This window comes from Brassica rapa, chromosome A05 (assembly GCF_000309985.2).
Source record: "Brassica rapa cultivar Chiifu-401-42 chromosome A05, CAAS_Brap_v3.01, whole genome shotgun sequence".
Taxonomy (NCBI): domain Eukaryota; kingdom Viridiplantae; phylum Streptophyta; class Magnoliopsida; order Brassicales; family Brassicaceae; genus Brassica; species Brassica rapa.
Window position 1 is genome coordinate 9,014,061 of NC_024799.2, and position 12,084 is coordinate 9,026,144.

General features: G+C 36.2%; 1 protein-coding gene across 1 annotated transcript; it reads left to right on the plus strand.

Annotated features, from left to right (window-relative positions):
* Window positions 1-2,109: 2,109 nt before the first annotated feature.
* On the plus strand, window positions 2,110-6,192 carry LOC103868334. Its single transcript, XM_009146443.3, has 3 exons — window positions 2,110-2,967; window positions 3,067-4,860; window positions 4,930-6,192. The coding sequence occupies exons 1-3, from the start codon at window positions 2,734-2,736 to the stop codon at window positions 5,347-5,349; spliced, it is 2,448 nt and encodes an 815-aa protein (XP_009144691.2). The 5' UTR covers window positions 2,110-2,733; the 3' UTR covers window positions 5,350-6,192.
* Window positions 6,193-12,084: the final 5,892 nt, after the last annotated feature.

Genomic DNA, 12,084 nt, shown 5'->3' on the forward strand with positions numbered 1-12,084 from the left:
TAATAAAATTAATATAAATTTCAAAATTTTAAAAATAACAATTAATGTCTATTCACTAAAATCAAATATTTTTCTTATCTTAGAATAAATATATCTTAGAATAAATATATCTTAAAATAAGAAATCTAAATAAGGAAACTTCTTTAAATTGATATATCTATAAATCAATAAAATTTCAAAGTCCCAACATTATTAATTTATAGAGGTTTTACTGTATGTAAAAACCCGACAATAAAAAAAGTAGAAAAATTAAATAACTTATACTAAAAGAAACATATTAAAGTAAAATATATCTTATCACGTATAATTCCTCTTCACATAAAAATTTCCAAAAAACAAAAATTATTATCATATACATCTCTTGCAAATGCAAACCTGAAACACAAACCAAAAAATCGTACAAACTTAATAACTTAGATCACAACTAAAGTACATCCCGCCCGTAGGGCGGGCCGACTCTAGTATAGTATATAACTTGATCACGACGATATTACGTTCTCAAATTTTGTTTAGTTAGTTGCAATTTTAATAATTAATTGATTATAATGTCAGGACATGCCTCGTCATGTATTTTCAGATCGCAAGCGACGTGCGTTAAAACGTTTGCATCTGTAGCAAAATAAAGTCACTATGATCTTTGAATCAGTGCAATTTCTTTAGAAAAGAAAATTAATACTCCCTCCGTTTTTTTAATATAAGTCGTTTTAGAGAAACTTTTTTGTTCCAAATTATATGTCGTTTTCGGTTTTCTATGTAAAATTTATTAATAGTTAATGTTGTATGACCAATGGTAATATATCTTCTATTTTTTTATTGGTTGAATTGTGGTTAGGTAGATAATTAATGATGTTTTTGTTTAGAAAATATAAAAAGTTAATGATTTTCTTAATCTGCGTGCATAGATGTAAAACGACTTATATTAAAAAACGGAGGGAGTACATTGACATGATTATGACCCTATGATTTGATATATCCAGCTCAACCATTACAAGATTCACAATGATATGATCGTTCCTAAAACGTTCAATACTTAAATGCTTTTAGTTAACAACACTTTGGATGATTATTTGGTATACATAATTAAAAATAAAAATAAGCAAGATTAATAAAAGTTTCTATATAACAATAAACGAGATTAAAATGCTATTATGTACTCTTTCTGTTTATGAATAAGTGCCACTTTGATATTTTTTAATCTGTTTTTGAATAAGTGTCACTTTGACATTTTTCACACAGATTAAGAACATAATTGAATTGTATTTAAATTGTTATTAATTACACATCTTTCACCGATAATATTTTAGATAAATAAAACTATTTATAAAATTAATATCGTTTGCAATTAATTTTCAGCTGAAAGTAAATATAATTTGCATTAAAATTCTAAAATTACATTTTTGTGTAACAAAGAAAAATGTTAAATTCCTTATATATTAAAGGAGAAACATTGTAATAAATGTGTTCACACTAAACTGGAAACATGTCACGTGTAAAAGCATTGTAATAAATGCGTTCATACTAAAATAGACACATGTCATATGTAGAGAGTTTTTCAGCCAAACATTGTAATAAATGCGTTCACACTATGTACTTTAAGTTTTTTTAATAAAAAACTCACATGCATGGTTATTCTTTACGTTATTTTTACTGTTTACGAATAGAGCTGGATAAATTATTCATAAATTTTGATTCGATTCGTTATCCGTTTTGATTCGAACCGAAAAATCCTTATCCATTTTAATTTGAACCAAAAAATCCGGATATCCGTTACTCTACGAAGCAAATCAAATATTAAAATGCAATATCCGTAAAAAAAGAAGTAAATCACAAATATCAATATTTATAGGAACCGATATCCAATACGATCCGTTATATGCATATATATACATATATTTAAAGAATTATATATAAGTTGTATATTATAGTTTATATAAATTTGACAATATTTTTGTTTCTAAATAATTTTATTTTAAGAATTTTATTTTTCATGTATTATTTTTTAAAAATGTCATTTAATATTAATTAACAATATCTTTATATATTTATCAACCATTTTTATATACTTTTACATACACATACATGTGCACATTGACATGAACACCTTATAACTAAGTATTTACCACAGCTGAAATATCTAATTTTTTGGAAGATAAAATATTCTTTTTCTTAATGCTTCTTTTACTATCGACCAAATTGTAGTAAAATAATTTGTCTTAATAATTTTTTTTATTTTTTTAACTATTATCCGTTTAGAAACTATAATATGAAACTATTGGTTCGACATCACGATTATCTAAGATTCATAACATAAAAACAAACAAATAATAGTAATTTTTGATTATCATAGGATTAAAAAAACAAAAACATCAAACATTTTAACCGAACAAAACCAAATAAATATTGATTTAAAATGATAGTTATATTTTAGGAGATTAAAAACCAAAAAAACAACTTAAAACCAAACCGATATCCAGATTAAACAGATTAATGTCGCCTTATTAAAAAATAACAAAACTAATAATCACATTCATTCCGCACAAAAGCGCGGATTACCTAGTGACACTTATTATGAAATAGACGGGTAGTTGATAAACCAATGGTTCGTCCAAGGTTGTTGTCTAAGACGCATTATCTTCCAAAAGTCAATGGATCGAACTCAAAGACGTGCATGGTGAATGTCCAAGACTTAAGAAAAGCAACTTCGTAGTTTCTTTTAGATATAAATCAAATTATATGCGTCAAAACCAAAACCAAAACCAAAACAAGAAAATTTCTTTCTCCTCTGTTTTGTTTCAAATGGTTGATCAAACTATGGATGTGGTTGTACATGTCAGTTCTTCTGGAGGAAATATTTTCCGACCAGACAACGCATTGACCCCAGAACCTAGGAGACAGACACACTTGTCAGCTCCTGCTCCGGAGAAAATACTGACTCTTTTTGCCTTACGACTCGCTGTTCTTGAGAAGGTTGTTTATATATTACAATATTCTTCTGTTTTTCTTTTTAAATTTATGAGTCTTTTTTCTCAAGTTCTTAATGTGTTTTTAATGAACTTGTAACCACAGATTGCTTCACGGTTGGGATCTTTAGGATTCGTATGGGCCACCGTTGTTCTTCTTGGTGGTTTCGCCGCAAGTTTAGAGACATCAGATTTTTGGTTTGTTACTGTGATTCTTGTTGTGGAAGGAGCTCGGATTTTCAGCAGAAGTCATGAGCTTGAAATGCAGCATCAGTCTAAATACACAATCTCTGGAATCAACACCTTCCGGTTACTTGTCAGACAATTTATCAGAATTTTCCGCAAGGAAGCTCAAATTGCTGGGAACAACGATATATCATCGGTTCAGGAAAGAAAAACAGAACAGAGGACTGCGAGGCAGATCGAGCGGACCAGGACATGGACAACCTCAGATGTTCCAATGTTGCCTTACACAGGATGGGTTTTCGTTTCAAGAAACGTGAGTCGAGTCTGCTACTGGCTCCAGATTGCTTCTGCTTTCGCTAGCATTATCATCTCCATGATCAAGCTCATCAGGCAAGATTATGGAGGCAGCGAATTGAAATCCAGAAGCACCAATCTTCACTCGTCTTTAACTCTCTTCTACTCTCTAGCGCTCGCGGAGGCGCTTCTCTTTCTTGTTGAGAAAGCTTACTGGGAATGGATGATCAGCGTTTACAAGATTCTTGATAAAGTGAATCAAGAATGCGGTCTCGAGAGGTCTGGAACTGATTCAGTGAGAAGATTCTTCTACAACGCTTACTCGAGATGTCTAAATGGGAGCATCTTTGACGGATTGAAGATGGATATGGTCGTTTTCGCCATGGAGCTTTTGGTGTCAAATTCTCCTGATGAGCAGCTCATTGGAGCAGAGATTCTCTATAGATTCTCAACAAGCCAAGACTATTCCGTTGATACCCTGCAGAAGATTGGGACTAATCTAGAGATCATAGAGAGGTTGGTTGAGATGTTGAATTGGAGAAACAAGAATCAAGAAGTTATGAGAATGTCATCTGCAGAGATTCTCTCAAGATTAGCTAGTAAGAAGCAAAACTCTCTGAGAGTTGCAGGGATCCCTGGAGCGATTGAGTCCATCTCTTCTATTTTAGATAGCACGAGAGATTCGGGTCAAGCCACTGATGAGATTGGAGAAAATAGTATCAATCAAACCGATCGCTGGACGTTCAACAATCTTGGATTGTTGATTTTGAAAAGGCTAGCTAGAGATCATGATAACTGTGTGAAGATTGGGAAAACAAAAGGGTTGCTTTCAAAGATCATTGACTTCACTTATGCTGAGAAGAGGTTGCTGAAGGATCCAAATCTTGCGGCTAATAGAATCTTAGCTGTGAAACGGTCATTAAAGCTGTTAAGGAAACTGGTGAAAACAACGGGTGCAACAGGGAGAAACTTGAGGAGAGACATCTCTGGGATTGTCTTCACAGTAAGCAACATTAGGGAAACATTACGCCATGGAAAGAAGCAGCCTGGTCTGCAGAAGCTTGGTGCAGAGATCTTGACTTCCCTTGCGCTTGACGAAGGTGCAACTGAGAAAATTGGCGGCACAGGCGGGGTTCTAAATGGACTTCTCTGCATATTCTTGAATGATGATATTCCAGGGAATCAGACTAGTGGCGTGAGAGACTCTGTTGGTGAGACTATAGCAATGCTAGCTCAAGGAAGTCAGAGCAATTGCCAACGCATGTTGAGATCAGATGATGTTCTTCAGGGCCTTGTTGAGGCTTTGAACAACCCCTTGATTCGGTCGAATGCAGCGAGAATCTTGAGGAATCTATGTGCATATACAGATCCTAATCAAGTTATGGAACAGCTGAAGGAAGTTAAATCAGCTGGAGCAACAGTAAGTCTTGATGATCTTGATTAGATAGAATTCATTATCATCACTAATTGTTATCTTGTCACACTACAGGTTCTTAAGGCAATAATGTCTGAAAAGAGCAAACCTCAAGAGGTTATGGTGGGATTAGCACCGCACATTTTCAGGTTAATGAGTGCTGATGAATCAAGAGAATTGTTCGAGGAAGCGGGAGTAACCAAGGAAGAAGTAGCCAATGCATTAGTCAACATTCTCAAGAGACATGAACAGCCAGTGCCAAAAGTTCCAAGAATCAGGAGGTTTGCAATTGAACTAACCATTCAGATGATGAGAACTAATCCTGAGACGGTCAAGACTTTCCTAAACCTTGGGATGAAGAATGAATTAGAGACAGTCTTTGAGACTGCAGCTGAGGTTGAGAACTTTGATATATTCTCGGGCACGGTTGGCTTGGCACGCCATGGCTTAACGATCAATGAACTCACCGAAGACGCAATACGGTTATTGAGTTAGTCTCAGACCTCACAGCCACATGGAATAAAAGTTTAAACAACATTGACTTTGTCTCAATCCCAAGTTGTCTTCAAATCATTGTCTTTGCTCATCATAGTGTCTTTAAAATGTGTATCAAATTGGCCCATTTTCTTATGTTCGTTCTCCACATCATCTGCTTTGCTTCCTGGAAATGGGAGCAAAATACATGTGAGATGCATCTATATGTTTATAAATACGATTAGTGATCAAAGTATAGGTAAGATGATGATCTCGTTATATGTTCATAACTAGAGGATAAAAGATCTTTGGTCAAAGCCAACAAGAGATGATTTTCTTTAACAAGACTGACTAGGTCATGAATATATTTATATAAATCATAACTAGATGATAACTTGTCGTGGCAAACCGTTTAAACACTTAAGCTTTCCTTTCTAATTTTCCCAAACCAAAACAAAATTATCTAGTTTTGAAGAAACTGAGTAACCAATGTGGAAACCGTTTCGTAGGCAGAACAAATCCCACAAGAAAAGAGGCTACAAATTTACTTTTACTTACAGAAAACTTTGTTAAAGGGGTAGGAAAGGATAGAGTTTAGAGTAAAATATTAGAGAACGAAAGAGAATACGAAGAATGGAGAAAATAACAGAAAGGATATGTATATTGCTTATATTTCTATATACAAGAAGATACATATTTATACGAATATAGAATTAAGATATAGAATACGTAAATGATATATTTGCATATAGGAGAGAGATTAGGTCATCTTTGCACGAATGAGAGAAAGTAGATAAGTTCATGCAAAGGCTCTCACGTCTGGGCCTTCTGACTGGCTATCTCCAAAGCCACCTAAATGACGAAAGAAAAAAAAAAGCTGGATATTGTCGTTTCTTTGCTGAGAATCAGACCGTACCTGCTCTAGAGTGGTTCGCAGGACTTCAAGGAAATTACATTGATAACTTCACTCCACTCGTCTCCCGCGTTCTTAAAACAATACTTGGTCTTCATAGAAACGAGAGCAACGGAGGCCGATCTACGGAACCTTAAACAAGCCACTAAGATCAGACATTCCCAAGCCCAGAGATATCAAAGCCATGATCTAACACTTAAACGAAGGAGTGGCCCTCACAACGCTCAAGAACAGAGTGTGGTTCTCTTCGAATTCCAAAGAAGAAATGTCGGTAGGAGCGCCTACATCACTTGATGACGCATTCAATCTAGCCTCGTATTTTACAGGACACGAAGAAGACGTCACAGCCCTAAAGGAACAATATAATGCAAACAGAAATAACCCTAACATAAAAAAATACCATTAAATCCAAAAGATCCCGCTACTCGATGACAACATTCCTTTGCAGTTAGCAACCCAAACCAAAGTAGACCATCCAATTTCGATGCGAACATGTATTGCACCTTCCATAAACGAAAAGGACACTCTACAGAAGAATGACGAGGTGTTCTAAGGAATAAAGAATACATAGAATAAGAGAACGGTGACGACTCCGAAATAGAAGAAGGCCCCGTTCGTTTGTACATCTGAAAGATGCATCCAGATGGTCCATCTAGATATCTTATCCAGATGCTCCATCTGGGTGTTGTTCGTTTCTTCATTTCGTCTATGCATCCAAATGAATGCAACTATGTTCGTTTGCTTGTCATTTTTTAACTTTCATCTGCATCTAGGTGGACTTGTTAATAAAATAACTAAAATATATTTTTTTACGTTTCAGCGGAAAAATAACATTTTTACGGTTTTGGCCGAAAATATTTTTGCGGTTTTTGAGGAAATATGTGTTTTTCGCGAAAAAAGACATTTTTATGGTTTTGGCGGAAAAATACGTTTTTTGCGGGTTGGACGGAAAAAATGTGTTTTGAAGTTTTGGCGGGAAAAGTGTTTTGCATGAAAAGTTTTTTTCACGATTTTGGCGGGAAAATACATTTTTTTCTAGTTTTGGCGGGAAAATACATTTTTCCAGTTTTGGCGGGAAAATACATTATTCCGGTTTTGGCGGGAAAATACATTTTTCCGGTCTTGGCGGGAAAATGCGCTTTTCCGGTTTTGGCGGAAAAATGCGCTTTTCCGGTTTTGGTGGGAAAATAAGTTTTTTTTTCCTCGTTTTGGCGGGAAAAAATACAATTTTCCGGTTTTGGCGGGAAAATGCGTTTTCTGGTTTTGGCGGTAAAATTTCATTTTCCAGTTTCGGCGGTAAAATACATTTTTTCGGTTTTGGCGGGAAAATGCGTTTTTCCAGTTTTGGCGGGAAAATACATTTTCCGGTTTTGGCGGGAAAATATGTTTTCTGATTTTAGCGGGAAAATACATTTTTCCGGTTTTGGCGGGAAAATACATTTTTCCAGTTTTGGTGGGAAAATTATGTTTTCTGGTTTTGTCGGGAAACTTCCGTTTTCCAGTTTTGGCGGGAAAATTTCGGTTTTGGCGGAAAAATTGTATTTTTTGGTTTCGGCGAGAAAATGCGTTTTTTTTTGTTTTGGCGAGAAAATGCGTTGTTTCCGGTTTTGGCGGGAAAATGTTTTTTGCGGTTTTGGCCAGAAAATGCTTTTGAAGTTTTGGCGGGAATATGCGTTTTTTGGGTTTTGGTCGAAAAGTGTGGTTTTACAGGTTTAGCCGAAAAATGTGTTTTAATGAAAATGTGTGTTTTATGTTTTTTTGCGGAAAAATGCATCTTGCGGTTTTGGCGGGAAAGTGTGTTTTTCCGTTTTGCGAGAAAATATATTTTTTGGTTATAGCGAAAAATTGTATATGCAAAAAAATAGAATTTACGGTTTGAAAATAATATTTTGATTTTAAAAGGTCATTTTTGTCATTTATTATTTTGGACTGAACTAGATGCATCTGTATCCAGATGCACCATCAAGACTCACCTTCATTTGGGTGGGAATTTGAGATGAGTTCAGCTGGGTGATCCATCTGGATGTAGCATTATAATGCACTAAACGAACATCAATTTGCATCTTCACCCAGATGGATCACCTGGGTGAGCAAACGACCAGGGCCGAAACCATATAGTCACGCTGAGGAACAACCTGAAGGTGAGAACCCTTCCAACAAAAGAACCCGAGAAGTTAAAGAAGAATCACCTAATTCGCCTCCACCAGAACCCAAGAAGAGAGTCAACATGATCCTCTGGAGAAGCACGTCCACCCCGACAAAACGACGAGACAAATCAGATCGCCCTAACCAACGACTCCCTAATGATGTCGCAACCCTGCATTGGCATAACATTAGCAATCTGACGCCCACAAAGTCTGAACAAGAAAGACGAGCCCAAACCTGCTTCGCCATCTCGAACCAATAAGACAGCGATAGCACGACGTTTCGAGAGAATTTCTAAAGAAAACCAAGCTCGACGGATGCTCAAAGTCCCGAAACTCCTTGAAAATCCAATCACTTAAAAAAGAATACGAACTAGAAAATAGCTCGAAGCCTCACGGCTTCAACCTGGGGGGCAAGGGTACTTACTGCTCGATGTAAAAATGGTACCACCCGACAAGGAAATGGCAATACCAGACGTAGTAGTGGATCAACTTCATCTACGGAAGGTCAAAATTTTGCAAATTGGTCAATTTGGATGGGAGATCATTATCGGAATCCGAGAACCAATGTCCGGCTCAGACCACGAGATAACATTCAACGAGCACAAAACCTTTAACGTCGAGTAACCTCACGACGACGCTTTGATAATAAGCCTGGACGCCGGAGGATGCGAACTCTCACGAGTGATGGTCGACACAGGAAACTCTGCAGATGTCCTCGTTTAAGACGCCTTCAGAAGGATGAGTTTCATTAATCCCTTCTGAAACAAGAGATAGACCACTAACTTAGACCATGTGCATCGCAGGGTTCTTAGAGGGATTTTTAGGCTTGGACCCCGCAAAAAGGAAAAAAACCTAGAAGGAAAACTATGAGATAAGAGCATGATTATCCATGTCCCTATTTTTTTGGTCTTTAGTGTTTTTTATTATTATTTCTAGCTTAGGACAATATTAAGGACTTTTAATGAAAATTAGGATTATTGGTTGGACTTAATGTTGGTCCTTAGGGTAAATTCATTTGTTGAAGAAGGTGAAATTCATTTGTTGAAGAAGGTGAAATTTGTGAAGAAGCAGAATTTGTATTACATTTGATTTTGAAAATAAAACGAACCAACTCTTGGAACATTCCTTGTGCTCTATCTTCTTGTACTTATCCTTCCATGTTTTATAAAAACATTCTTGCATTTCTAGCACTTCGTGGCCAGCAAGGTTCATCACACCCACAACAGATAGCAAGCTTGCATTCTGGTTCTTGACAAACTTGACATCACCAACACCTATCACTCTCATCAGCCAACCATATACATGACAAGTCTCCAATCTGTTCCACTTAGCTAGCTTAACGAAGACACCACCCGGTTCCCACACTCTAACACAAAGAGATAAACCCGAGAGTCCCTTTCCCATCAATACCTTTTGCATTCTCCAATGTCTTTAGCATTTTACTCACGATCTTCTGCTGATTCTCTCTTCTTCCTCTTAAACACATTTGATCAAACAGCTGGTGTGCAACTAAATCAATAGCCCCCACTGACTTTTGAGCCAACTTTTCCACCGAATCCATATCTAAAATGTATGCTTGTTCAACCTTTGGAGCACTCCAAACACCAACATCGTATGAATCATTGACTAGAAGTTGTGAGCTACTGTTCTTAAGCAAAGCAGAATGCAATTCATCAACCCTATGGCTTGGTTCCGTAAGAGAGTTTAATACCTGAATCGAATCTTTTCGTGGAATGAGATGATTCTCTCTTACTTCTATTTCACTAAATGATTTTAGAAGGGTTTAAGGGTTTCGAAAAATGGGTAGATAGAACACCATTGTTCAATCATCAGAGGAGGAGGAAGAAAAAAACTCGCCAGCTGTCACTAAGGACCATCTCAAAAAACTTCTTAATTAAGGACAAATGACTTCCGTTTCTTTGTAATTTCTGCATTTTTCATTTATTTCTCAGCCCAATATAACTTAGGACTCTGTCTAAGGACACCAATAAAGATGGTCTAATGATCGACTTTTTTTGGGGGTTTTTGTGATTTTCGCGGGCCCCACTGGCACGTGGCGGCCCGCGATTGATTCCTTTCTTTTTTTGTCTTTTAAAAAAAAAAGAAAAAAAAAGAAAAAATTAAAAATCTGAAACCCCAAGTGGGGTTCTAGCGATGCACATGCCCTTAGTAATTCTTGTAATAGTTAACATGACCGTTCGTCTAGTATACCGGGAAAAAACCATGTAACTTAAAACATTTGTATATTGTGTAACTTACTTTCCACAATGTTTACAAACTTGCATCAGTGATTGATTAGTGGTATTGTAAGCCTAGCCATTAGAATACTCATCCACATGAGAAGGTAGAAAACTAATATTAGTAGCTGCATGAGTCAAGCTTGAAATGCAACATTATTCATCAACTACTTGTCCTAATAGATATATGTCTCTAATCTTAAGTGACAAAATTAAATGCCACTTCAATCGTAGGTTTGGCATCGACAAAAGCTGCTAAAAAGGCGATATGGTTGAGAGGATTGGTCAAGGATGTTGGTCTTCATCATGATTAAACTATTGTGTTATGTGATAGTTTGAGTGCTATCTGTGTAGCTAAGGATCAGGTTCATCATGAGAGAACCAAGCACATCGACATAAGATACCATTTTCTAAGAGATGAGATGAGGATTGAAGTGAAAAAGGTAGGAACAGCCGATAATCTTGCGGATGTGTTCACTAAGCCGGTTCCTCACAACAAGTTCAAGCATTGTCTTGAGTTGCTAAACAGCTTAAGCTGTTAAATATGGCCCTGATAGGCGTCTGGACCTAAGGGGCATCTGGCTCGAAAGAGCATCTGGCTCAAGTGAGGGTATCTGGCTTTGAGGAGCATCTGGTCTGACGGGACATCTGACATCTGAGTTCGACGGAACATCTGAGGAAAAGAGAGAGTCTGGTACATCTTTATTCTAAGCACGAAGAAGTGCATTTTCGTACATCTGATTATGGATGATTCAAGTAAAGGTGGAGATTTGTTGAAATATGCCTTTAATCTGCGAGCTGACATAGATCGGTCGATCTAGTAGTCATGGATCTACCGATCTCTATAATTGATCTATCGATCCCAGAAGTATGGATCTGTCGATCCCTGGCACAGATCGTTCGTTCCCTTGCCAAATCCGAGAAATATGGAAAGTTTCATTTAACGTTTTATTATATAATCTTTTAAGTTTTTACCCTATTATGTAGCATGGAGTGTACTCTGAAAAAATCGCATCCATCAATAAAGTACTTTCTTTTAACGTGGGCGTGCTAGGGGTGAACCATATTAAATCTATGTGTGTGTGTGTGTGTTTTTTTTATTGTTTATCAATCTGTTAATCTGTTTCTTCTCATATCCGTCACAAGGCTGGGCAAAAAGTCTGAATCCAAAGAACCAAACCGAACCCAATCCGAAAAAGTAGTACCGAACCAGAACCAAAATTGATTAAATATCCGAACGAGTTCAAAATTTTGGTATCTAAAGAACCATAACCAAATCCGACTCGAACCGAAGTATTTTGGGTACCCGAATGTGTCCGAAATAGATTTCTATACCCCCTATATAAATATATATTATAGATTTATTGTCTATTAAAAACATCCAAAATATATAAGATACTTTTAAATTATCTAAAATACTTGAAAATATATATAAATAGTCAAAAGTAAATGTCTAAAA

Bases quoted from the DNA above. Each gene is read 5' to 3' on its own strand.
- LOC103868334 (XM_009146443.3), top strand. From the start codon at position 2,734: ATGCGTCAAAACCAAAACCAAAACCAAAACAAGAAAATTTCTTTCTCC. The intron at 2,968-3,066 runs GTTGTTTATATA...TTGTAACCACAG, and splicing joins GACTCGCTGTTCTTGAGAAG to ATTGCTTCACGGTTGGGATC. The intron at 4,861-4,929 runs GTAAGTCTTGAT...GTCACACTACAG, and splicing joins TTAAATCAGCTGGAGCAACA to GTTCTTAAGGCAATAATGTC.